This window comes from Rosa rugosa, chromosome 3 (genome assembly GCF_958449725.1).
Source record: "Rosa rugosa chromosome 3, drRosRugo1.1, whole genome shotgun sequence".
In the NCBI taxonomy this organism is placed as follows: Eukaryota; Viridiplantae; Streptophyta; class Magnoliopsida; order Rosales; family Rosaceae; genus Rosa; species Rosa rugosa.
In genome coordinates, this window is record NC_084822.1 from 21,391,071 (window position 1) to 21,418,890 (window position 27,820).

General features: G+C 37.6%; 2 protein-coding genes across 3 annotated transcripts; one reads left to right on the forward strand and one right to left on the reverse strand.

Annotated features, from left to right (window-relative positions):
* Positions 1 to 690: 690 nt before the first annotated feature.
* Positions 691 to 10,528, reverse strand: LOC133737428 (glutamate receptor 2.8-like). The gene is made up of 6 exons (XM_062164980.1): positions 10,196 to 10,528; positions 8,522 to 9,870; positions 7,056 to 7,368; positions 6,527 to 6,933; positions 5,878 to 6,423; positions 691 to 747 (listed from the first exon to the last, which is right to left on the reverse strand). Exons 1-6 carry the CDS (start codon positions 10,467 to 10,469, stop codon positions 691 to 693), a joined length of 2,946 nt encoding a protein of 981 aa, XP_062020964.1. The 5' UTR covers positions 10,470 to 10,528.
* Positions 10,529 to 15,501: 4,973 nt separating this feature from the next.
* LOC133740082 (glutamate receptor 2.7-like) lies at positions 15,502 to 19,913 on the forward strand. 2 transcript variants are annotated; one of them, XM_062167941.1, is made up of 5 exons: positions 15,502 to 15,842; positions 16,958 to 18,294; positions 18,384 to 18,699; positions 18,789 to 19,195; positions 19,278 to 19,913. In XM_062167941.1, exons 1-5 carry the CDS (start codon positions 15,566 to 15,568, stop codon positions 19,809 to 19,811), a joined length of 2,871 nt encoding a protein of 956 aa, XP_062023925.1. In that variant the 5' UTR covers positions 15,502 to 15,565; the 3' UTR covers positions 19,812 to 19,913. The 2 variants fall into 2 exon arrangements, with proteins under 2 accessions (XP_062023925.1, XP_062023926.1); XM_062167942.1 differs by having other exon boundaries at positions 15,703 to 15,842; positions 16,662 to 18,294.
* Positions 19,914 to 27,820: the final 7,907 nt, after the last annotated feature.

The following is a 27,820-nucleotide window of genomic DNA, read 5'->3' on the forward strand; positions in this document are numbered from 1 at the left end:
TTAAAAAGTATTTCTTTTTTTCAAAAATTAATTTTAGTCTAAATGAAAATATTATTAAAATAAAATAAAATCATAAAAATTGAAAATCATAATGTAAAATCATAAAATACTTCAAAGGGCTAAAATTTAGCCATGCCTTACTAGAGATGGTTCACTTATTCATGAATAAAATAAAGAATAGTATTTATGGGGGCAAAATTATAACCCTCACCCCAATATTGCTCTCTCCTACTGGAGATGGCCTTAGCACCAGATGAATAAGAAAGCTAGCTAATTATATAAGTTGCATGTCCGTGGCTTCATTTACATCCCTTGTTCAAAGTCTCACTTCATGTATAAGTCTTGTGAATCATTTATCAATATAACAACCTAGCAGCTCGTTTAACCCACTTTCTTATCCAATTTAACGAATCAATGCATAAGCGCACTCCTTAATCGTTGCAAATACTATCCAAGCAACATCAAAGAGATAAAATCTCTTCATGAAGCACTTATCCTCCAAATTAAGATAATTATCATCAAAAGTAATTAATAAACTACCAATAATTATCTCAATTTCTTCAATTCATCAAATGGCCACCATGTGATAGGCCGATATATATGCTAATACTGGGTACAAACAGGTCTTATAATTCTCTATTTTGTTCATTTGCTCCTTTGGACCCAAAAACCTTGGTTAGTCAAATCAGTTTACTTCAATTCCTTTGAAAAATCATGCACGTTTTGCATACTATTACAAATTATTGTCTGCCTTAGATAGTTTATACTGTAGAATCGCTATAAATCTGTATGTAATTAGGATTCTTATTTATTTAGGTTATCCTGTAATTATAGGAAGGATTGTTTCCTGTTAGAGTTAGACTACTCTTTTATGTCCTTGTATATATACCCCTTTGTGGGATGAATAGAATTAATACATTGAAAACCCTAAATCGAAGAACTCTTTTCTACTTGGTATCAAAGCAGGTTCAATCCTTTGAACTTGCCCGCATCCTTTGAATCTCGAATCTTGAATCCCAAAGCACACCACAAACCGCTGCGTACCACCACCATTAAAATCAAGCCATCCCTGAAGTTCAAAACCACCAATTTTTTGAAACCCTAGAAAAACCAATCCTGAAAAAAAATCCCAAATTCCTCCATGGCCGGACCTGAAATTGAAGGCGAACAGTCAAGTCCCGAGAAGGCGATGGTGCCATCCTCACAAATCATCCATCACCACTACACCACCCAACAAGACAACTCTGCTTTCCCCACAAGTGTTGTCTTGAATGAATCCAACTACACCATATAGGCTCCTCTTATGCGAACGCGCATTGGAGCACGAGGGAAGGTTGGTTATCTGATCGGAGTAAAGGCTGAACCCTCCATGAATTCTGCAGAGTATGAAGCTTGGGCCACGGACAATGAAAAGGTGAAAAGTTGGCTTATTGACTCCATGGAATCCTATCTTATGAACCGGTATATTCGTCTTCCTACTGCAAAAGATATTTGGGAAGCTATAGAGAAAACCTTTTATGATGATTCTGATGAAACCCGAATCTTTGAGTTGAACAAAAAGTGTTTTGAAGCAAAGCAGAATGGACGGCCCATTCCGACCTACTACAATGAGTTAGTGGCAATGTTCTAGGAGATTGATCAAAGGGTGGCCTCTCAAAATGATAATGTTGCAGCTGTAGTTCAAGAAACTTCAGCAATGTCCCGGATGCGTGTTCACATGTTTTTGAGTGGACTTGACCCAGAGTATGATCAGGTGCGTGGAGAAATCCTGCGCAAGGAGCCTAAATTCTCCTTGGAGCAGAGCTATGCTTACATTCGCAAGGTGCAATCAGAGAAACAAGCTATGGGGCGTTCGGTACCTACCGAATCTTCTGTTATGGCTGTTCAACGCAAACCGAGTCCTCTTCCAGGCTTCTCAGGTCTTTCTCCACGCCGTCCTCAAGGTAAACCAAATCCATTTGCAAACAAAAAATGCGTTATCTGTGGGGAATTAGGTCATAGCAAGGAGCGGTGCTATGAAGTGATTGGCTACCCTGATTGGTAGGACTTCACCAAGAAACCGCGAAAGAATCTGGGCAAGGCGGCCATTGCTACTATAGAGGAAGAGCATCTAGAAAATGCCTCCGCTAATGTAGCGCAGTCAGGTATGAAGGGTAAGGTTACTTTGAATAATACATGGATAATTGATACAGGTGCATCTGATCATATGACCAATGACCCTAATCTTGTGAAAAACCTTAGACATTCCCCTCAAAATGTTGTCTCTACTGCTGATGGTACTCCAACTCCGGTCACCGGAGAAGGTTCTATTGCTTTATCTGATACCTTAACCCTTGAATCTGTCCTAGTTGTTCCATCACTAGCTTATAATCTCCTATCTGTTGGTCAAATTATTTTAGCACTTGCATGTATTGTGACCTTCTATCCATCTGTCTGTGTGTTTCAGGACATTCTGACTCGGCGGATTCTTGGTTATGATGTTAGAAGGGGAAAATTATACTACCTGGATCTGACAGAGACTGGAGAGAACCAGAAGCATCTTTTGGGACAAGCTAATCAGATTAATGGGGTAGAGAATGCAAAGAAAGCTGTATGGTTATGGCATCGCCATTTAGGTCATCTATCTTTTAGTTATCTTAAGAAGCTGCAACCTCATTTATTTTCGGTTGTCAGTAATTTGGATTTCCATTGTGATATTTGTGAACTGGCCAAAAGCCACCGTATTTCATATTCACCAAGTCTTAATAAAAGTCGTATTCCTTTTATGAAAATTCACTCTGATGTCTGGGGTCCTGCAAAAATCCCTTCTCTTTCTGGAGCTCGATATTAAGTCACATTTATTGATGATTGCACTCGCATGACGTGGGTGTCATTACTGAAGAATAAGAGTGAAGTATTTGGGATGTTTACCGAATTTCACAAAATGGTGACAACTCAGTATCAACAATCCATCATAGTGTTTCAATCTGACAATGGTGGAGAGTTTGTGAATGGCCCTATGATTGAGTTTTGCCGGTCACATGGGATTCGTCATCAAACCTCCAACTCTTATGCTCCTTAACAAAATGGTTTGGCAGAACGAAAGAACAGGCAGTTGCTGGAAGTTGTTTGAGCTTCCTTGTCTGGCATGAATGTACCTCGGTCCTATTGGGGAGAAGCAGTGAAGTCAGCATCATATCTCATCAACCGTACTCCTTCACGGGTAATTGAGTTTCAGAATCCGCGTCAAAAGCTTCATACACTTTTGACCATCCCCTCTATGCCTAATTTGGAGCCCCGAGTGTTTGGGTGCACAGCTTATGTTCATATACCAAAGCCACACCGTAGCAAACTTGATCCCCGTGCAAAGAAGTGTATTTTTGTGGGTTATGCCGAGTTTCAGAAGGGCTACAGATGTTATGACCCGCTCACCAACACAGTACATCTATCTCTTGATGTCTCGTTCCGTGAATCTGAGCTATATTACTCATGGGGAGCTTCTCAGTCTTCCCTTCAGGGGGAGAGAGGTTGTGAAGGGAATCCTTGTCCTATTGTTGATTTTGATGTCTTTGAAGACTTGGAAAATTTGGAGGAACGATTTGAAGGAAGAGATTTTGAAACAGCCAAAAACGATCGATCGTTTGACCCTGACGATCGATCGTTTCGAGAGACGGAAACTTCCAGTGGACAAAACGTTCGATCGTTCGGGTCTAACGATCGATCGTTTCCTAAGGCAGAAGCAGACGACACAAACGATCGATCCTTTGAAGCTAACGATCGATTGTTTCAACAGGCAGAGACTAAGGCAGAAGCAGACGATGCAAACGATCGATTGTTTCCTGAGACGACCTGTTTGGATAGTTTGAATCAAAATCCAGACATATCTGAAGCTCACACACAAGCGATTTCCCCTTCTACATCACTAACTGAAGATTTCGCTCAGAATGATCCACCTTAGGTACCCCTAAATTTTAATGAGTCTTCTGGGTTAGAAAGTGTTGAACCTAGGAAATCACAAAGGGCTACCAGGGGAATTCCTAAGAAACAATATGAACCAGATATCAAAGCTAAAGCTAAATACCCTATAGCTAGCTTTATGTCTAACCATAGGATTTCCGGGTCACATGCACTTGTTGTTGATCAATTATCTATTGTATCTATTCCTAGTAACGTGCAGGATGCATTGACGGATCCAAAATGGGCAAGGGCGATGCATGAAGAATTGGAAGCTCTTTAGAAGAATGCAACATGGGAGTTAGTACCTATGCCGGTTGGAAAGAAAACTGTAGGATGTCGTTGGGTGTTTACTGTGAAGCTTAATGCCAATGGAACTATTGATAGATACAAGGTGAGGTTGGTTGCCAAGGGATACACACAACGCTATGAGATTGATTATGAAGAGACTTTTGCACCGGTGGCAAAGATCAATACTGTCCGGATTCTAATCTCACTTGCAGCAAACAAAGATTGGCCATTGCACCAGTTTGATGTGAAGAATGCGTTTCTTAATGGGAATTTAGAGGAAGAAGTGTACATGGATGTGCCCCCAGGTGTTAAGAATTACCCAAGTGAAGTTGGCAAGGTGTGTAAGTTGAGGAAATCTTTGTATGGCCTGAAGCAGTCTCCAAGAGCTTGGTTTGGAAGATTTTCAAAGTCCATGAGAGCTTTTGGATACAAATAGAGCAATTCTGACCATACCTTGTTTATCAAGCGCAAGAATGGCAAGATTACAACTCTTATTGTGTATGTTGATGACATGATTGTTATAGGGGATGATCCGAAAGAGATGAATGAGTTGCAAAAGTATCTGTCAAAGGAGTTTGAAATGAAGGATCTGGGACAACTGAAGTATTTTCTGGGTATTGAAGTTGCGAGGTCCAAGAAGGGGATTTCATTGTCACAGAGGAAGTATGTTCTTGACTTACTTGCTGAAACGGGGATGCTGGACTGCAGTCCAATCGAGACACCCATTGAGATGAATCACAGACTTGCTATTTATCCTGATCAAGTTCCAACTGATAAAGGAAGGTATCAACGTCTTGTAGGAAGGTTGATTTATCTTTCACATACTAGACCTGATATTGCTTATGCTGTGAGTGTTGTCAGTCAGTTTATGCATTGTCCTAGTGAAGAGCATATGGATGCATTCTTTCGGATTTTGAGGTACTTGAAGATGGCGCCGGGTAAAGGGTTACTGTTTGAGAAAAAGGATGAATTGGAAGTTGTTGGATACACAGATGCAGATTGGGCTGGTGATAAAACTGACAGGCGTTCTACATTTGGGTACTTCACTTTTGTAGGAGGGAATCTTGTCACTTGGCGTAGCAAGAAACAGAAAGTCGTTGCCAGATCAAGTGCAGAAGCTGAATTTCGAGGTATGACACATGGAGTCTGTGAAATGTTATGGATTCGTAATGTCCTGAAAGATCTAGGTTACAAGCTTAAACAACCCATGGATTTGCATTGTGATAATAAAGCTGCCATTGAGATTGCACATAATCCAGTTTAGCATGATAGAACAAAGCATGTGGAGGTTGACCATCATTTTATTAAAGAAAATCTTGTCAGAAAGGTTATTCGTTTTCCATTTGTAAACTCATAAGAGCAGTTAGCTGACGTTCTTACTAAAGGAGTGTCCAGGAAGATATTCGATAGCTCGGTTGACAAGTTGGGCATGATAGATATCTATGCACCAACTTGAGGGGGAGTGTAGAATCACTGTAAATCTGTATGTAATTAGGATTCTTATTTATTTAGGTTATCCTATAATTATAGGAAGGATTGTTTCCTATTAGAGTTAGACTACTCTTTTATATCCACAAATATATACCCCTTTGTGGGATGAATAGAATTAATACATTGAAAACCCTAAATCAAAGTACTCTTTTCTACTTATACAAGAGTAGTTGCTTGGATTTCTTGAATTGTAATAGCAACCTCAGTGGCTACTTCTATCGAGTCTTGATCAGTTGATGGTATTTCTTGTTCTTCAAAAGATACGGAATGTATCTCTGTCTGGTTTGAATTGTAGTCGACTACTTCGAAGGTGTTACTTACTGGGGCTTGAACTGAATCTCGTTGTCGACTTGTTTTAAAAGTATGAGAGTCAAGGTCCTTTTGATTGAAGATTTCGAACATGATCTGCAACCTTCTCCATCTAGAGGCACCCGAGTCAGAGGGAATCATATTTCTATGCTCGTAAAGAAAGCAAACTATAAAGATGATGAGTGCGAGTATGGAAGCCAGCCCCACAATCAAGAATAAACCCCAAAAGCTGGCAAGCCCAAGACTGTTGCTGGAAACTGGTTGGGTACTAGAGTCTTGACAATTGCTTTCTTGTTTATTGAACCATTTGTTTTCAATGTTCAATATCTTCTCTCCTTCGGTCACGTTTAGCACTGCTTGTGATACGTCAGGTACAAGAGGGGAACGTTTTGGGAACACCTATACAAAAACGCGCCAACAAATACATTACAAAACAAGATAAAAAAGAAGTTTTTTTTTTATTCCTTAGATATAAGGAGCTCGAGAGAATGAGAGATCTTACAAAGCCAAACCCAACAGTTTTGAAGATAGGTCCAACCATGGTAAATTTCAAACAATATTTGGCTACAAGAAGCTTCGTGTATGGGGTTTCGTCAACAAAAGCAGAAATACCACCATTTGGGCTCCCTTTTGAAAGAGCTTCCTGAATTTCTTCAACAGTAGTAAAGCCTTTAAGCTTGGAATCGCCAAAACCTACTTGTTTCAATAGATCATAAGTATAAGCAGTACTCCTATATCCCACGTTTTCTCCCTTCCTTAAAAGATCTTTTATATCGGTAACAGTTGGTTGAAGTTGTTGGACTGTTAATAGTGAAGCTAGACTAGCCGTGTAACTTTGTGTCAGTATTAACAAAACAAATACCCATATTATCATCACAAATCTTCCCAAGTTGCTGACCACTCTCTCTCCTGTACATTGAACAAGTAAATGGTCAATTACGTACAAGTATTACAAAATACGAATGAGTAACATATAGACTCGCAAACTTTTAGTATGTAATTTAAAATTAGAGAGAATGATGGAGAATTACTTTGTGAAAACACCATGGTTGAGAAGGAGAACCAGACGCTAGTGCCAACTTGATGTGAGGGAGGGCCACGAAAATCTTCATTGATTCGATGTTCAAGAACCCAAACCACGAAACCGATTAAAACAAAGAAACATGATGTTGTTAGCCATAGATCCCATGTCAAAGGTTTCAAGAATACCCATGCATTGTTGGTCCAAGTGTCGAAGATTGGCACAACCATTACTATGCCCGATTCTGTGTATGGCATTGTAAAGTCCACGTATAATGATCTATTTGCTCTGATTGTTACATCTCCCACCACGGCATCAAAGTTCTGTGTAATGAACATGTTTGCATATATAATTGTACATAAAATCTGAGCCAAACAAATTAAGAGTTTTATTGTACTTTCTAAATGTACCCAGTAAATTTCTATCTAGACCCAGCAAGTTTTTTACCCTCAATAAAAAAATAGAATTTATAATTGTACTCAGCAACTTTTCCAACAATACCCTTAGCAAAACTCACACCCAGCAAAAGTCATACCTAGCAAATCTCACACCCAGCAAAACTTGGATTATCTCCGCATCAATTTTTGATGTTGAAGTGACTGGCTGTGCTTTGATACTATGCTTCACCTTCTGTGTAACAGGTCGTAGTTCCAAAAGAATTGAAGGTGAAAAAGTTCCCACATTTCATGGAGAAGAAACCCCTAGATTCCTACCGTTCAATTTCCATTTTGGGATCAATTTATGATAAAGATGGATGAATATGAAACAGAAGACAGATCTCTCAAAGGTGATGAAAATTCTCTATTGTTTGCTTGTTCTTAAGTCCATTTTGATTAATAAAACAACAGTTTGAGCACGCACTTCCTCTGTGCAGAAATTCAGAAACTTCCTCTTTTTGAAGTTGACGTTCCTGAGGCTTGAAAGAAAGGAAGAATCAGGCAGCCAATATCGTCATAAGAAAGTATAAAGAGGTGCTCTTTGACCTTTGTATATTTAATGCTTCTTAATAATGAATGACATCTAAGTTCTCTAACTGCATTTTCTATCTTAGATCCTATACATCAAAAATTGATGCGGAAATAATCCAAGTTTTGCTGGGTGTGAGATTTGCTGGGTATGACTTTTGCTGGGTGTGAGTTTTGCTAAGGGTATTGTTGGAAAAGTTGTTGAGTACAATTATAAATTCTATTTTTTTATTCGGTGTAAAAAACTTGCTGGGTCTACATAGAAATTTGCTGGGTACATTTAGAAAGACCCTTATTAATTTAGAAACGAGTATTGCATACTTAATTAATTTGTTGGCAAATTTTGGTTCTTCATTTATTCAAATTAATAGTTTATTTCAAACTTCATTTATTACTAATAAATAAGATATATGTATACATATATGTCCACATCATTTGGTAGTACCTTTAGACAAATGTTCATTTATAAATATATGATCACTATAGCCGACTATAGAGAAAAGAAATTTACCCCAAGATATACTTGATAGCACAAATCGTTGTAAGTTGCGGCAATGGAGCCAGTAGGATTTTCAAAGGGAATGAACTCATACGGAAGAGAATATGGCAATACCTCTATTGCAGCCTTAAAGACGTCAATAGAAAACCCTGTGACTTCAGTTGTATGTGTGCTTGGATCTTTTGTGACCTTAACAAACTCAGGAACACCGACATTAACAGGAACTCCTATTCTCAACTTTCTGCCTTTTGTTGGGATCTCCCATCCCTTGGGAAAAGAGAGAGAATCTCCAGGCCATATAACACTAGCTTTAAGGTTGGACTTCGAATTAGTTGAAAGTGTGCTTGTGTTTGCCGAATTCAATTTGTTCACGAGTCCATTTTGTGGTGTCCAAAATCCAATATCTCTTGCTCCATCCTCATTTATATTCACTATACGAAAGGTTGATGACTGAAGTTGACCATCAACAATGTAGAAATTTCCAGCCATGCCTTCAAATCTAGTCATCGAAAGGGCTCGGCAGAGGTCCGTACCATACTTGGAAATCTCAATGTTCTCAAGATCTATCAAATTGAAGGAGGATTTTTTCTTTCGGAATAAGTCGACAGTACTTGTGATCCCCACTTCTTCGATTGCCATGGCTAGTGCGAAAGCTGCATCATAAGCCCATAGTGCTAAGATATCCAATTCAGCATCAATGAGAGTTGGATGGTCTTGCAGGAATTGTTGCTTCCACCGGAAGTTGAATTCTTCAAGCTCCATTGTCTGAGCAAAGTATGTTTGCACACCTAGTGCACCTTGCATGGAATTTATGACTGTAGAATTCATCGATGTTAACCGATTGGCTAACCCATTAGTCATGATCCAGACATATCCTTGACTCATCATTCCAATCTCTTTTGCCTTGGCAAAGAGCCTAGAACCTAGATTCGGATTCATATGCACAATGAAGACTCTAGTTTGCATTGTCATTAACTTGTATAGTTCTTGAAGAATTTGATCATCGGTGGCTAATGGGGAAATTGCACTTCGATAGGTGACACCAACATCAACCTCTTGCAATGCATCAGTTAGAAAAGGTATGACTCCTTCCCCGTATTCTGTGTCTACATAGATGGCTACAACTTGTCTCCATCCAAAATTGTGAACGATAGCACTTATGGCATTCACCTGGGATGAGTCAACCTGTGTAATTTGGAAAAAGTAGGAGCTGCGGAGTGAAGTAAGAGATGGGCTTGATGCAGAAAATGAAATAATTGGCACTTGAGCTTGGTCGCCCAGATTAATAACAAAGCTCGCATCCATCGATGTCACGGGTCCTAAAATGGCTTCCACTTGTGTATTCTTTATCAAATCTAGAGCTACATCACAATGTAAAAGAGGAAATCATTATAACAAAGACATTATAATCTATGGAAATTAAAAAGAGATTGACATGTTGAGTTCGTCTATAGTATATTAATATATCCATACATCTAGTAGTTTAGTTCGATACAGAGATGCAGTGGTTCGAGACTAGTCTACTAATACATGGAATCAATCTACTTGCCTTAGTGTACCGTTAGAATTTTCTCAATATGGGATCCTAACTTAAATTAAGTTCTTCACAACAAGAGATATTAATACAATCAGTAGCTGAAATATGAAATTCAGGTCACTTAGAAGATAGAGCTAAGTAGAATGAACCTGCATCAGCTGCTCGTACAACGTTGTTCTCGGAGTCCCTAATGTTCAAGACCAGCCTTGTTTTGTAGTGAGCATGAGATGCATAGAAGTCTGAGAGCGCCAGTTTGATGCAACTCAACCAAATCTTCCCATAGTCCTGATTTATATCAAGAACAACACCTACATTCACTGGTATTATAGTAGTGGTTTTGTTTTGTGCCATGGCCAAGCAAATCCATGAAGAAAGAAACAGAAAAAAGACAGAAAGAACAAGATTGCGGGGTTTCTTGAGCATATTTGAATCCTAATTGGAAAGCTAGATGGTTAAACTTTTTGAATCACCTACACTGATGATTCATATTAGTTAGTTAATATATATTGGCCGGCTTGGTGGTGGTGGAATAGTCTGAAAATTCTGACATGGTAAACAATCTATCACATACGGTACTATCAGAATATATAATATTTTATAGTGGAATGATCAATGTTATGATAATTATAAAAGGACCTAAACAATCACAATCAAAAGAAATTGACTTTCCACAGATCTGGAATCTATTGCAAGCAAAACAGGTCGTAAGGATGCAAATTCATACTCTATCGTACAAGACAAACTAGGGTTCTAATTTTCATTTTTTTATTGGACCAATAACTAGGGTTCTAATTAAGCTTCAGTAATCATCACAAGGATATACCAAAAAACAATCCTTTTAAAAAGAGTAGGAATTAAATTGATTCAGAAAATAAGTAAAACTAATTAAGGTGCTGGTCAGGTCAACGAGAATTCAAGTCTTAATAAGGCGGCAAAAACGAATATTGACCGGAGGCAATCTTGATTTCAAGTCTTACCAAAATGTCCCATCATTTATTTATGCACGCGACAATTGATGAATGCTATAAAGTTGAGTCTTACGCATTGATGAAGGCTGATTGAAAGGGAATTGAATTCCTGGTTTAGTCTAGTCTTAGCATAATTTTCACCCTCTTACCACTCCAGCTAAATAAAGCGCATGGTTTTAAATATGGGAAACTTTTGCAAACAATACACTAACTAAAGGTCACTAATAATTTCTATAAATAAAGTTCTAAACCGAGCATTTTGGTATACGAAATTTGAAGACCGACCCAAGGTTTTAAATATCTGCGTTAAAACCTTATCTTCTACTGTTTCTGCGAAATTTCTCCGATATTGTCAAATATCCCCGATATATTAGATATTTGGGATATATCCCCGATAAAGTGAGGAAATATCTGTAAAATCTGATGAAAAAAAAAAACAAAAAAAAAGAAAAAAAAAATCAGTAATTCTCTAAATACAAATCTGTGTGAAGAGAGATCTCCTCAAGGCAAATTTGAGTGAAGAGAAATCCCCTCAAGGCGAATTTAGGTGAGTAGAAAATCCCCTCAAGGCGAAGCTAGGTGAGGAGAAATATATACTTTCAAGGCGATTCTGGGTGAGAAGTAATTCTCTAAATGCAAATCTGTGTGAGGAGAGATTTGGTACTGTGTAGTCTGTGACTGTGTTTGTAACTCTGTATGTAATCTGAAGCGTGGGGTGGTATAGTAACTCTAGATAGTTCTGATGATGGTGGAGAGGGTGGAAGAGGAACAGGTGGTGGAGGTGAAAGATATGAATATGGACAATCTTCTATGGGTGGAGGATTAAACCAATTTACCTGTGAAGGTAATTTTGATCATACCACCCAAGATGAAGACCATGGAGTTAGAACAGCTGGTCATGGTACTCAAGAGAAGACCCGATATGGGAGGAGGACTAGAGGTGCAACTGATGATCAAAGTACCCCATCTGATGTTTCTTCAATTGCCTTAAGTTTTGACTTTATCAATTTAGGCACAAAGCGCAGTAGGACCTCAAATGAATCTCATGAAGGCAACAATCAATTTGGCTATAACGCTTATGGATATAATCAATATGGAGATGTATATGATCAGTCATCCAGTTGGATTCATCCTTATTATCCCTTTATAAGGGAAATAGTTAGCAGCTCTAAAGATATCTATAACTATCATGTTCATCATTACAATTCGTACTATATAGGTCATATATCTTGGTCAGATTATTGCATTTTCGTAGACTAGCAAGCAGCTTTTCAACCACCTAGAGACTCTTTTTGGATGTAGATCAAGTTGACATTCATACATATTTATATGTAATTCTAATAAATTGACTATTTTAAAAACGATATATTTCCTCCTATATCCCTGATATTTCCGATATCTCCCTTTTTCAAAGTCCCGATAGATATAAAGATACCGATATTTAAAACCTTGGAGCTGATCGGGATTGGGAGGGGGGAAGAGAGATGTGTGGCCATAGAGAGAGAGAGAGAGAGAGAGAGAGATAAGAGAGAAAAAGCCAGGTGCTCAGAGTAAAAACCTAAAGAGACCAAATTACCCCTCAAATTAGGTCAGATAACACTGAAACTAACGGCGTTATTGACGTCGTGTCTAGATAGTAGGTCGGTCCAAGGTTTTAAATATCGGTATCTTCATATCTATCGGGACTTTGAAAAAGGGAGATATCAAAAATATCGGGGATATAGGAGAAAATATATCGTTTTTAAAATAGTCAATTTATTAGAATTACATATAAATATATATGAATGTCAACTTGATCTACATCAAAAAAGAGACTCTAGGTGATTGAAAAGCTGCTCGCTAGTCTACGAAAATGCAATAATCTGACCAAGATATATGACCTATATAGTACGAATTGTAACGATGAACATGATAGTTATAGATATCTTTAGAGCTACTAACTATTTCCCTTATAAAGGGATAATAAGGATGAATCCAACTGGATGACTGATCATATACATCTCCATATTGATTATATCCATAAGCGTTATAGCCAAATTGATTGTTGCCCTCATGAGATTCATTTGAGGTCCTACTACGCTCTGTGCCTAAACTGATAAAGTCAAAACTTAAGGCAATTGAAGAAACATCAGATGAGGTATTTTGATCATCAGTTGCACCTCTAGTCCTCCTCCCATATCGAGTCTTCTCTTGAGTACCATGACCAGCTGTTCTAACTCTGTGGTCTTCATCTTGGGTGGTATGATCAAAATTACCTTCACAGGTAAATTGGTTTAATCCTCCACCCATAGAAGATTGTCCATATTCATATCTTTCATATCTATCCGGCCAAAGTGAATAAGCAGTTGTAAGGGCTACACCTAAAGAGTAACCGACATCTTAATTGTTGATGTATGCTGGCTATGATGCCACTAAATTATTGTGCGCGAGTTAGGCACGATATGAGTAAGAGAAAAAAATGGTGACCATAAGAGGCATAATTGTAGTGTCATCACCAGACCGTTATATATTATTGATGTTTTGGTGGGAAGAAAATTAGCACATCATAAATAATAACATGAGGAGAAGTTTTAAATACACACCCCTAATTACTTAATACACACTCCATACTTAATACACCACCCATTTAATTTCTCATTCTAATAATTTACTAAATACACAACCCAAAGTACCTAAAATACCCTTAATCTAAAAAATCATGAAATATCATACTTTTTGACTATATTAAGGTTACTATTTAATATGATTAGTATATTCTAGTATATTGACATTTATTACTTGTGTTAGTTATTGAGAAATCCATAAAGATTTATTATTGTTCCCTTTAAATAGATGCATATAAATAGACTTTGTGTTATTTGAGCTCGCATCCACCAAACACCATGTTAATCAAGTATAAAATTATGAGTTGAACATTCAACCAAAACTATACCAGTAGTTTCTCCATAGTGGCGGAACTAAATAGTTGTCATTAGGGGCCAAACAAATTAACAATTACAAAGTTTTTTCACCTGTAATGTTTTATATTAGAAAATAAATTGATTAATCATAACTCTTAGAACAAAAAAGGAAATTAACTAAAAAATGGGAGTAAAGCGATATGTTTAAAAATATTTAATGCCATTAATTTTGAAATTCTAAATATTATGGTCTCTAACCTCATCTAATTACAATTTATTAAAGGAAAAATTAAATTAGATAGTTTCTAACTTTATTCTTGTATTAAATTGGGAGGCCATGTATAGAAATTTGTTGAGTTTATCTAACTATTTATACATAAATAGAATAATATAAGGAAAATATGACTATTTTTTTCTTCTTCTAATGCATAGATGTCTGTTTTGGTCATTTAATCTACCTACAAAATCTAATTTGAAGTATAAAATAATAGGGATGTGTATTAAGTGATTAGGAGTATGTATTTAAAATTTCTCTAACATGAGCCTTATTAAAATTTAAAAGATGAACTAACAAGACAAAAAATTAACGCTAAACCCTATGAGTCACACTATTCGCTTTGCAATATATATAGCAAAAGACAATGCCATTAATAGCACTGATAAAATTTAGGTGACTTGGTGAGTGTTGTGAAACGATAAGTTCTTAATTAGACGTTATTTTCTAAACTTAAATTTTGCTCCATTCTTGAATTCGTTTGTTTAAAATTGAAACTCTACAAAAATCTAGATATGTATGAGATTCTTATGTCTTAAATTAAGTTAAAATTTACATTCTATACTCCGTTTTCTATCGAGTGTCCAAAAAAAAATTCTTCACAAAAGTAGAAAGAAGCAAATGAAAGTAACATAATCATATGATAAACAAAGTCAATGACTAGACCTAGCGTTCAATCATACAATCAAAACATACAATCAAAACAAGCTTGAGATTCCTGACAAGGAAGCTGATAAGATTGATTGTACAAATCTAGCTATTGAGTACATCTATAACCATCCAATTAATGGCTGGGTAACTATCTTTAGCAGCAGGCTTGTCTCATTACATGAGCTGTTGAAACATATTTTTGTTATCGATCATGTGACATTTGTAGGAATTTATTCAACCTGAGGGTTGGAAATAATTTGCATCTATCTGAAAGAGAGTATTCTTCTTGGAACTGTTGTTAAACATATTTGCAATGTTACAATCAAAAACAGTGAAATGTTCTATAAAAAAAAAAAAAATCATACAATCAAAACAGGCAGAAACAAAGAAATAAGGTATTGAGGTTTCACCGTTGAATAAATCCCTATAAAGAAGTTCAAAAAAATAGTGATCGGTGAGTACTTTCCTAAAAGTATTTCTAAGTCGTAATATAATATAGTACTTTGATTTGGTCAAGGTAAACGGATTAACTCTTCAATTAGTATTTTTGAATTAATATATCTTTGAGTTTGAGACACTCCAACACATTATGACGAGCATGGAGCACTAACTACTCTTTCAATTAATAACTATTCACGTACAATCATATATCTGAGCCAGGTATTACCAATATATACAGTTAAAGGAAAGTCTTCTGAAAGCTTGGGAATCAAAGGTACAAACACGATGAAGAAGAAGATGAGTACATCAACCTTCGTCTTTTCTTCCTTAATCGTCTTCTCTCTATCGTCAAGTATTTTGTTGGTGATGGGACAGAAGACGAGTGTCTCAGTGAATGTTGGTGTGATTCTTGATGACCTTGAGTCTGTAAGTTCAAAAGTTAGGCTGAGCTGCATCGAATCGGCCATCTCAGACTTTTATAGCTCTCGTGGAAACACTCAAACGAGGCTGGTTCTGAGCATTAGGGACTCCAGAGGTGATGTTGTCGATGCCGCTGCTGCAGGTATCTCTCTAGTTCCCTTTCCTTTCATTTACGTACATTCATTTGCAATAATTTTGTGATTTTGTGGATTGTAGCCCGTGTGGATGCAAGATCATATATTAGTTCATAATTAACCACACCATACAACGTACAACTCTTCTTTCCTGTAAAGCTAACCTATAATTCAAATTGTTTAAAGCTTGAAAGCTTTGAAATTATTTCAAATTAGTGGGTTTAGCAGGTATTGTTTTTCTAAGTTTAGTAGGATCTATGATTATTTGATTTTCTATATAGGTTGTGTCAGTAAGGTTATTATATTTGCGATGGTCATGACGATCATTTATATGAATTTAGATTGGGTTCTGTAATTTTAGAGAGCTAACAGTACTAATGTAGTTTACATTTTAAAAATCTTAGAGCAAAAATTTAGGATCTTCGATAGTCCTTCGGAGTATTAAAATTCCGGAGTCGGGAGTCAGGAGTCGTTAGATTAACTCATTGTATGTGGCACAATACTCCGGAGTTTGGAGTCCAGAGCACTATAGAATTTTTGCAAAAATTGACATGAAAAAATTATAAACTATATGATGATCCTGATTTTTGGATATATATAGCTAAATTCTGAAACTGCAGTTAAAGATCCTAAAAGAAATATCCTTTGGGACCTTTGGTTGTCCCTCCTTGGTTAATGAACTGTTTTCTCCTTTAAATTGAACTATATTCTCTCCAAGGGTGGAAAGAAAGAATTTATTTTTGAACGGATTTGCTTTTTACCATTGAATTTGGACCGAGGAAGGTTTCTTGACCACCAGTTACTGATCGGGATGACTTGGTCTCCAGGCAGACGTTGGTCGGGTTTGTAGAGTTCGGCGATGTAGTTCGATGCGTGATTAAATTCCCGAAGTTATATGTGGAACGTACACTGACAGAAGAAACATTATGTCAAAGGGAAAATGATAGAAGAAAAAAAAGTTCAAAATAAATGAATGTGATATTGACAGAGTCAAAAGTCTAACGTTATAATCCAATACTACAAGTTTGAATCTTGAAAGTTTAATAATTTTGATGTTTGGTGCTTCTTTTTTTTATTTAATTTAATTTTTTATATTTTTTTTACCGATTATTCAAACATACAGCTTTGGATCTAATAAAGAATGTTCAAGTGCAAGCAATCTTGGGACCGAAATCATCAATGCAAACCAACTTTGTAATTGATCTTGGAGAAAAAGCACGAGTTCCCATAATCTCATTTTCAGCAACAAGTCCTTCCCTCACTTCCCTTCCAAGTACATATTTTTTCCGAGCTACACAGATTGATTCCTCTCAAGTCAAAGCCATAGGGGCAATTATCAAAGCTTTTGGATGGAGAGAAGCTGTGCCTATCTATATTGACAATGAATACGGCAACGGAGTATTACCATACCTGATCGACGCCTTGCAGATTGTTGAAGCTCGTGTCCCTTATCGAAGTGCCATTTCCGGGTCAGCAACGGATGATCAAATTGAAAAGGAGCTTTTCAAGTTGATGACAATGCAAACTAGAGTCTTCATTGTGCACATGCCCGGCCCTCTAGGCTCTCGGCTTTTTGCTAAAGCACAAAAGCTAGGGATGATGAATGAAGGCTATGTATGGATCATGACAGATGGTTTGAGCAATATTTTAAGTTCAATAAATGCTTCAGTCATCAGTTCAATGCAGGGCGCACTGGGGGTGAGGACCTATGTGCCGAAAACAAAAGAAATTGTCACTTTTAGAGATCGATGGAAAAAGCAGTTCCACCAACAAAATCCAACCATCATCGATGTTGAACTAGATGTATTTGCACTTTGGGCATATGATGCTGCTTATGCATTAGCCATGGCGGTTGAAGAACTTGGGACTTCAAGCTTTGTCTTCCAAACCACCATTTCTTCCACAAACTCATCATCAGATCTAGAGACTTTGGGGGTATCGCAAAATGGTTATCAGCTTAGCCGGTCCTTGGCAAAGACAAAATTTAGAGGTCTTGCTGGAAATTTCAGTTTTGATAATGGACAGTTACAATCTTCCATCTTTGAAATATTGAATGTGATTGGTGCTGGAGCAAGAGCAATTGGATTTTGGACACCTGAAAATGGACTGGTGAGAAATCTGATCATCAATTTGACAAACACGTCTGTACCAAATTTAGGCTTCGTCATATGGCCCGGAGAGCATGGCTCCATTCCTAAGGGATGGGAGATCCCGACAAATGGAAAAAAGTTAAGAGTTGGAGTTCCAGTGAAATATGGTTTTACAGAGTTTGTTAAGGTGGTAGATGATAATAGCACTAATACAACACCAGATGTTATTACTGGATTCTGTATCGACGTCTTTAATGCTGCAATGGAAGGATTACCATATGCAGTTACTTATGAGTTCATTCCCTTTGCATATTTAAATGGCAGTTCTGCGGGCACTTATGATGATTTGGTCTATCAGGTTTTCCTTGGGGTATGTACACAGAAATTAAATTAACTTCTTTTTCTGTTACTTTCTCTCCCTTATAAATTGATGATGGCGCATATCTTTGTAATCTACAGGATTATGATGCTTTGGCAGCAGATTCAACAATTAGAGCAAACAGGTCACTGTATGTGGACTTTACATTGCCATATACTGAATCTGGTGTAGTAATGGTAGTGCCAATGAAAGATAAAAACCGGATTAAAAATGCATGGATTTTCTTGAAGCCTTTGACATGGGACTTGTGGCTTGCGAGTTTCTTTTCCTTTGTCTTCATTGGTTTTGTGGTTTGGCTTCTTGAACACCGTGTAAATGAAGATTTTCGTGGGCCTCCCTCACATCAAGTTGGCACTGGCCTCTGGTTCTCTTTCTCAACAATGGTTTTTGCACAGCGTAAGTTATATACGTACATACATGATGCAACACATAATTAATCGTACTATTTTCTTCATTAATTTTTTCCTTGATCGATTATTTTACAGGGGAGAGAGTCGTTAGCAACTTGTCTAGGTTTGTGGTGATAGTATGGGTATTTGTGGTGCTCATACTGACTCAAAGTTACACAGCGAGTCTGACTTCACTGCTAACTGTGCAAAAGCTTGAGCCAACTTATACAAATATAAGCCATCTGATAAGCAATACTAAGGAGTATGTGGGCTGCCTGGATGGCTCTTTTGTCTGCGACCTTTTACAACAAGGTTTCCATGCTTCCAATATTAGGAAGTATAAATCTGCACAAGAATGTAACCAACTTTTGATAAACGGGAGTCAAAACGGGGGTATTGCTGCAGCCATTGACGAAACTCCAAACATGAAGCTTTTTCTTGCAAATTATTGCTCCAATTATACCATGATTGGTCCCATAATTAAAACTGATGGATTTGCCTTTGTAAGATTTCTCTCTTCCCACAGTACACTCTCACAAGCACTTTATTAAACACGTTGCTAATATATCTTTTCCACGTATACAGGTTTTTCCTAAAGGTTCGCCTCTTGTACCAGATGTATCAAGGTCGATTCTGCAATTCACCGAGGGAGACTTGATGAAGGAACTTGAACGCAAATGGTTCGGGAACGAAACAGCTTGTTCAGTTAGCAACCCCATGGTGTCTGATTCTAGCAGTCTTAGCCTTGATAGGTTTTGGGGTCTGTTTCTGATTGCTGGCGTCACTTCGTTATTAGCCCTCATCATATTTGTAGCCTCATTTATATGGAGTTATCAGCACAAAGGAATTAGGGTTATGCTCGAAGTGTTTGACTGTAAAGACCTGAGCTCCCATACTTTTAAGAAGAAGAGTTTGGGTGATCAGTTTGAGCGGTCACCAAGCTGCAGCAGCTACTCAATAAGCCCCTCTAATTTTAGCCATTCAAACCGTACAGATATTACAGAGATGGGGGAACAAGCAATATTGCATGCTGGTCAAGTTGAATTTCCAGCTAGTGTGCTTGATCTTCCAAACTCAAAAATTCCAACAGCTCCTCAAAGTATTCAAGAGAACAATTAATATATATCATTTTCACAATGTACGTTGAATTGTAAGACAATCTTAATAGCACTTAATTCATCCCTCTTTTTGGGGATAAGAATAGTATCGTATAAAATCACGTTTTTATGAGAGATTTCTCCGCGTTTCTAGTGTCTGTGCCACCTGGCAGTCGAGTCCTCAGCACTCGAAAATTGTGGTTGCAACCATTCCTCATCTTCTTGGTATTAAATCGGACCGAGTTCGTGTGGTACTCTGTGAGGATGACCGGCGGTGGCTTGCTGGATTGGGAGACTGCGATTTGGGATCCCAGATCCGACCTTCTTTCCTCATGGTAGGCCTCATCATATGGCCCTTGGGCTCAAAGCCCGCCAGGCCCGGCCCTTCCACTAGGGCGGGCCGGCCCGACCCTTTCGCAATTAGGATAGGGTATGGGTCATACAAACGAAACCCCGCCCTACCTTACGGCCCGGCCCCTACCCAGCACTAAAATTTATATTTTATTTTTGTTTTTTTCTATTATATGTGTATAAAACTATAGAACTTGTATTAAATTATTTGAATCTGTTATATCAGAAAATGGGTCTTTAATCTTGAGTCTGTCCATTTGAGGCTCAAAGGTATGAAGCCCAGCTCTAAGAATCCAACTATCCAAACCCAACTCAAGTCTCCAATAGGGCAAAAGCCGCAAAACCTAGACTCTATCGAGGACTCAAGGTCTTCAGAAGACCAAATCCACCTCCCTCTCAAAACCCTCTCTTCCTTCAGACAGCAAAAGTAAACCTATACTCCTCCGCCGTTGGTAAACAACTCTGTCTCGGGTGTGGACGCTCTACATTGTCGGGAGCAGGTTACCGGTCATCGTCGCGTTGTTGAAGGTTCCCGGTCATCGCTCTGCTGATATTCATTTTGCTCTCGTTGCTGATCTGACCATGTCTCTCTGTCTGATTTTGCAGTCCCCATGTTTCTCGTCTCTCCAGCAATGATGGCACTGATCCAAAACTCTTCTCAGCAGCTGAATGCGGAGCAGAGCAAGGGCTGGTGGATCAAAAGCAAATATGTCCAAAACTCAGGTATTCAACTCTTGCTCTCTTTTGTCATTTTCTTTTATGTCAGTTAATTATATTGATGTTGTTGTGAAGATGGCGTGTGGCTTTGGAGGAAGAGAAGAAAAAACAGAGGACTTTGACGGATGGGGTGACGTCGGCGCTGGTTAACACCTATCCACTTAGCATTTATTTTGTTTGTGTTAAAATTGAGGTTTCAGGTTCTTTGTTTGGTTGCCATGAAAGATAGAACTGATGATGACAGGACCCGCCCCGGATTTCACCCTGAAATCCGAAGTGGCTCTGCGGGGCCCACCTTAGAAGAAATTCTACCAAAAATTTGGCGAAACTTCCTCTAAAAATGGACTACCCAAAACCTGTAGAAAGACATTTTGCACTTCCAAACCATCCATCCTTATTCTCCTGGAGCCACCATGCTCCCCAAATCTCAACATCTCCCATTTACAAGTACAAATCTCAACTTAATAACATTAATTCCACGGTTATCAGAGCAATTCTAAAACAAAAGGTGTAATAAAATAAAAAGTAAAGAGGGTAAGGATCGATAAATCCTACAATGCGGAAGCAGTGACAACTATGCCTCAACTCCATGTACGCCCGATCTCAACTAATCTAGCTTGCAAACTGGGCATTTGAAACCGAATGGCCCAGGGGAAAAGTATTGAAAAACACGTTAGTGTGAGTGGATAAAAATAAATAAATAAGATAATTTTAAAGAATCAAACTTGAATACTTTCCCACGTATTTAAACTTATAAAACCTCGATGCATGCAACGTTTAAAAAAAAACGTATTTCTTTAAACTCAAAATCTCATGAAAACATGCCAATCTCGCTGGTTAAGAGAAATCGGACTAGCCCCACTAGTCAAGTAATAATAGGATATGGGGAAGAAGAAATCACCATACGGGTATAGGAGCCCCTTAGGCTCTACCTACCCTCGACTGCCACTTACACATAGATTGTGTGAGGAGGAGAACTAATAACCTCAACTACCACTCACGTGAGGAGAATCCTCGACTGCCACTCACAAACACAAAGTAAGTGAGGAGGAGACACTATAGAACGACCCCAGTATGGTGAAGAAAATAATCGAAAACCAGTAAATCCATAAATCCATAAAGTTTCCCCAATATCTCACGAGAAAAAGATATCTTCCAATGACGTGGCCCCGCACGCCAAAACATTCTCGAAGTCATAAACAAATAGGCGAGAAATAATAAATATAACAATCCTTACAAAAACCTCCAGTCCAATAATATGGCAGAAATCTCAAAATCGACGAATAAATATATTACTAAGGGTAAAGCTATGGTATGTTAACATTTCTCATACATCAACTATTTTTACCACTTTAAGGACTCATGTTACCACTTTGAGGGCTAATATTACTATTTTGAGGACTCATATGGTAAACTAACAAAATTTACCACTTTAAGGACTCATGTTACCACTTTGAGGACTAATATTACTATTTTGAGGACTCTTGTGGTAACTAAGAAAATTTACCACTTTAAGGACTCATGTTACAACTTTGAGGACTAATATTACTATTTTGAGGACTCAAATTACCACTTTTAAGGCAATTGTATGCATGTCATACGTTAACATTTTGTAGAATTTTCCTATTACTAAATTCCAGAAATCACCTCGGAAAATAATTTTTCGAGAATCACATAAATCAGATTTCAATTGAAAACATATATCGGAGATAAACTATCGAAGGCTCAAAATCTATTTCCGAAACATAATTGAAATAAATCATAATTAATCTCCGAAAATTAAATCATATTCCCGAAAATAAATCATAACTCCAAATCCGAGCATAATAAATTCGTATCCAAAATTCATATGGAAAAACAACGCCAAAATTATAATCCAAAGCAAAATTTTATGCTCGAAAAATAAAATGATAAATAAATTATTATTTCGGAAAAAATAAAGGCATGCATCATTCTTTGAAAATAAAAGTCCACTCACAGTACTATATAGGCGATCACGCATACAAGTTCCTTCATCGAAGAATAGTTTGGTACGTCTGTACACAATTATATTTCGTGAATAACAATTCAGTAATTAAATACGAATCCCAAAATCAATCCTCTCAAGCCAACATCTCTATTTCCTTTTCCGATCCAACCCAAACTTTACCACTAACACCATTCCAATAATTTACAAGTTCTAGGGCAGATTCGAGAGAAATCCGACGGTCGGATTCTTGTAAATCGATAATTGAAATTCTAAGTCTTCGAAAATTTATAATCAACACAAAACTCCTCCAATTCTAACCGAATTCATATAAACAATTTCTACATCAATTATAGGATTTAAATGGGCTACAACAGGAATTAAAAACTTGCCCTACGCGCCTCCACGCGCCACCAGCCACCACCCCCGATGGCCACTAAATTTTGGCAGTAGCTTCGTCTCAACCATATGCACAACTTTCTCAACTACAACAAATCCAGAAAACGACATGAAGCACCTCAACAATTAAGGAGAAGTTTGAACCCGAATCGTGAATAGTGACCCGTAGCTTCCATTCGTCAGTTCTTCCTCCACATTTCAATTCTCGGCAAAAGCTTTGGGGAGGATGGTCTACGTCTCAAGCCACTTCTGATCGGCCAAGTTTGGCCGGTTGTGGTGGCCGGAAATTGGAGAATGAGGCGTTGACCGAAATCGGCATCGTGGTGTTCTCGGCCTTGGGTCTTCGTTTTCCGGCCAAGACGCCGTGATCTAGCACCTTGGGGAGGTCGGGTACTGGCAGAGGAGTTGAACGGTGCCGGCCACACGCTTCCAGGTGGCCGGAGGACGAAGTTGCAGAGGTGAGGCTGAAGAGAGAGAGTGACGCAACGCGGGGAAGGAGAGAGAGAAAGAAAAAGTTACTGGCCATGGTGAAAGATTCAAATATATACTATATATCTACCATGAACAATAACTTCCATTTTCCGCTTATAACTTTTGTATACGAACTCCAATTTTTACGTATCACATATGCACGCGCTCAGTTTAACGTCCTCTACAACTTTCATGAAGGAAATTTTCTCAAATTTTGACCCGAACAAAAAGTCAACTTTTAGGTTCACTAAAAGTATCAAAACAGAGTAAAAAGTGGAAGTAGTTGTCGTTTACCGTCCAAATGACTAGTAAACGGATAATTTAAGATATGGGACGTTACAAATGAAGTCATGAAGACATGATCAGTTTTTGTATCAAAATGTCAAACATTGCTTCATTTTTATAGCCTCAATGGCTTAGTGCCTCTTTGCAATTTCATTTCAATTTCAAGTCTACTGGTAGACACCAAAAATTTAATGAAAATAAAATTCATTAAATAATTTGGTCAACACTTGAAATTATGACCGAGCAAACTTAGTCGACATGTGGTTCCTACAAAATGTGCATGTGGCTTGTGAGTAAGCAAAATCACGTAGACTCAGAGAATGAAACTTGGCAACACATGAAAGGCCCGACAACAATAAATGAATTCGTTCCGGTTAAATCAATTGATATTAAAGCGGATCAATCAAATTAAATCAATTGATTCCGAGTCAAATCAAGTATTAAATTTCGTCTGCTGATTAGATGTCAATTTATTTAAATTGATAATCAAGATGAAAATCAGCCATCAAATTGATTAGCTAATTCCTTAATAGTCGTGATTAAATCAATTAATTAAAGCTGATTAATTTAATTATGCTATTAATGAAATACAATTAAAATCAGCCATCAAATTGATTGGCTAATTCCTTAATAGTCGTGATTAAATCAGTTAATTAAAACTGATTGATTTGATTATGTTATTAAGGAAAAACAATTAAATCAACCATCAAATTGATTGGCTAATTCCTTAATGGACGTGATTAAATCAGTTAATTAAGGCTGATTGATTTGATTATGTTATTAAGGAAAATGTAATTAATTACGTGTCATCAAGGCATTCCAAATTAAGAGAGACGCCGACACTATAAATACCCCCTCTCAAATCAAGATGGGGAGAGGACGACAGACAGAGGGACGCAAGCAGACGGAAGAAACCTCTCCAAAGCTCAGAAGTCTCCCAAGCTCGTGAAGAACCATCAAGCTGCCAAATAGCCGGTCTCTTCACCTCACCAACTTCAGACAAACAATGGAAATCACCTGCAAGCTCAGAAGTTGTCAAACTTGCGGAAAATCAACAAGCACCAAGCAAACGTGCCGATTCATCCGCCATCAAAGCCATACTCGCCACGTGACACCGCTCGTGGTTCAAATCTGATCAAGTTCAAGCCTCTGCAGCCCTTGATCATTTGTCGTCTTCAAGTCGTCAACCAAGCAAAGCTTTTGCCAAGTTCTTCATCAAGCTCGTGGATAATCAACAAGCACTAAGCACACGTGCCGATTCATTCACCATCAAAGCTAAAGAACACTCGCTACGTGACACCTCTCGTGGTTCAAGTCTGATCAAGATCAAGCCTCTACAGCCCTTAATCATCCGTCGAAAGTAAATCCTCTACAAGTTCTTCATCAAACTCGTGGAGAATTAACAAGCACCAAACACACGTGTTGGTTCATCCCCTACCAAAGCCGAAGAACGCCCACCACGTGACACCACTCGTGGCCTAAATCCGATCAAGATCAAGCTTCTACAGCCCTTGGTCAATCGTCTTCCTCAAATCGTCAACATAGCAAGAAGTTCACACTACAACCGTTCGATTCAAGATCAAGTGCTCGCCACCCTTGGATCGAATCAATGTTAGAGATCAAATCAGAGGAGATTCTTGTTTAAGAGCATCTACAAAGATTGTAACCCTCAAATTCATTAATATAAAATATATTATTTTGTACACGTGTCCTTCTTTCATTCGTTGTAGGATTTTTCGTGTTTACACTACTACTTGATCAGTAAGAATTTAATTAGTTTATGCATGTGGGATTTGTAGATATTTGTAATTAAATCAGGTTCTCAAATCTCAAGTATTCAGTTTCATATATATATGTTTTTTTTTTTTTTTTTTGTTCTTTCAGTTTGAGTTTAAAAGCTCAGCTCGGCCCTATTTGAAAAGGGCTGGCCCTTTCGGCCCTTGTGGAATGGGCCTTAAGGGTGGGTAAGGGCTTACGTATTGAAGCCTCGGCCCGGCCCGACCCGACCCTAAGTTTCGTTGACTTGGTCAAAGCCCGGCCCGGCCCTACCCTAAGCCCTAAAATTTTGGGTGGGCTGGCCCTAACACAGCCCATGATGAGACATACCTCATGGCAGCGCGTGCAGGTGGTCTATCTCAGCGACGCTCTGACTAGTTCTTGGATGCGTGGCAAGGCGAAGGCTAGGCTTTGGGTAAGAGATCGTGTAGTTTTAGGTGTCAGGCTATGGGTCATATCCTGATTTCGGGCTGATCCCCGCTACATGTTGTGGTTTGGAGCACTCATCTTGTTCATTTCAGGGTAGGTAGCATTGCTGGTGGTGGCGGTAGCCGATTTGGAGAATGGGATGGAGGACGGAGTGGAGGCTTGGGGGCCTTGAGAAATTTCTCATGGGTGTGTGTTCTTGATGTGATTATGTCGGTTGTCGTTCATCGGCCAAGACATTGTTGGATTCTTGTTTGGGATTCATGAGTATTTCACATAGATATTTGGGCTCAGATGACTTACGACCCAAGATTTTAGATTTGGTTACGAATTAATTACGGTTTCATTCTAACCCTAGTATTGTTAGGATACTGGTTACTTAGTGCTTTATTTTATGGTCATGTTAGTTTAATTTGCTTTAGAGATACCTAAATGTAGTTTAACCTTATTCTTGTTTTTTTTTTTTTTTTAAATCTAATTTATTTATAAAACACATATATTTATGCTATTATTAAGAGAAGAGACTTTATTAGCCAAAATAGAAAAAATGTACCAAAATGACCCTAAAATATTAAAAAACTATACAACTCATTAAACAGATAGGGGTGATATAGTAAAATTACAAAATAAACAGAAAATATAAAAAAAAAAAGGTGAAAATGATAAATAGATAATCAAACTACCCATTTCTATCATTCCATGAAAAGCTACATACTCCTGTAATTCTGTAAATAACTTCCCACTCTCTATTAAAAAAAAATATATATTCAATTTTCACACACATAGTGTGTGGGGCCATCTAGTATATATAAAAATCATAAATGATCACTGAGTTATGACCCGTTCAACACTTAGGTGGGTGTATTGTATTTGGATTTGTGTAGATTTTTTTTAAATGACAGACTTTTTGAAAAGTCCACAGGTTCTTTAAAAAGTTGATAGACTGTTATGGATTTCTTAAAACCATTGATTTTAGCAACAGACTTTTATTGATTCATGAAAATCTATATACTTTATTATGAATGACTTCTAAAGATTTCCTAGCATGTACAAAATATAAAAACAAAAAAACAAAACAAATACAGCCCAAACACAAAACAAGATAATAACTCGTTGTCTCTTCAATGCTCAAGTATCTTCTAATAGAAATTGACTCAAATGAATGATCGTCAGTCTGTCTATCGAGTTTGTTCTCATTCCTAATCTCCCAACAACATAAATATGCAATATAGATCACTTGATGTTTATGGTTAATTATTCTCATCAATTTTGTTTTCGCCGATTAACATATATTGTAGCAATATTGGTCAATGTCTTGATCTATAATCAATCAATTGAAATTCAATTGTTCAACCTTTCTTTGAACCATAATATAAATTCAAATTAATGAGAATAATTAATTAATAAGAAAAAATTTAGTATGTCATAGCAACACTATTCAAGGTCTTAGGGATAGACCACAATATTTGGGTTTTAGGGTTTCATAAATCATTTTTATTGCTATTAGGGTTCGAAGTATCACAATTGAAAAAAAAAAAAACAAAAAAAACAAAAATCACATTCAAGAACTACACTATGTTGGGTACCAAAAAACCGTTGATATCATAAAAGATTAGAGAGAAAACAAAAAATTAAGAAAG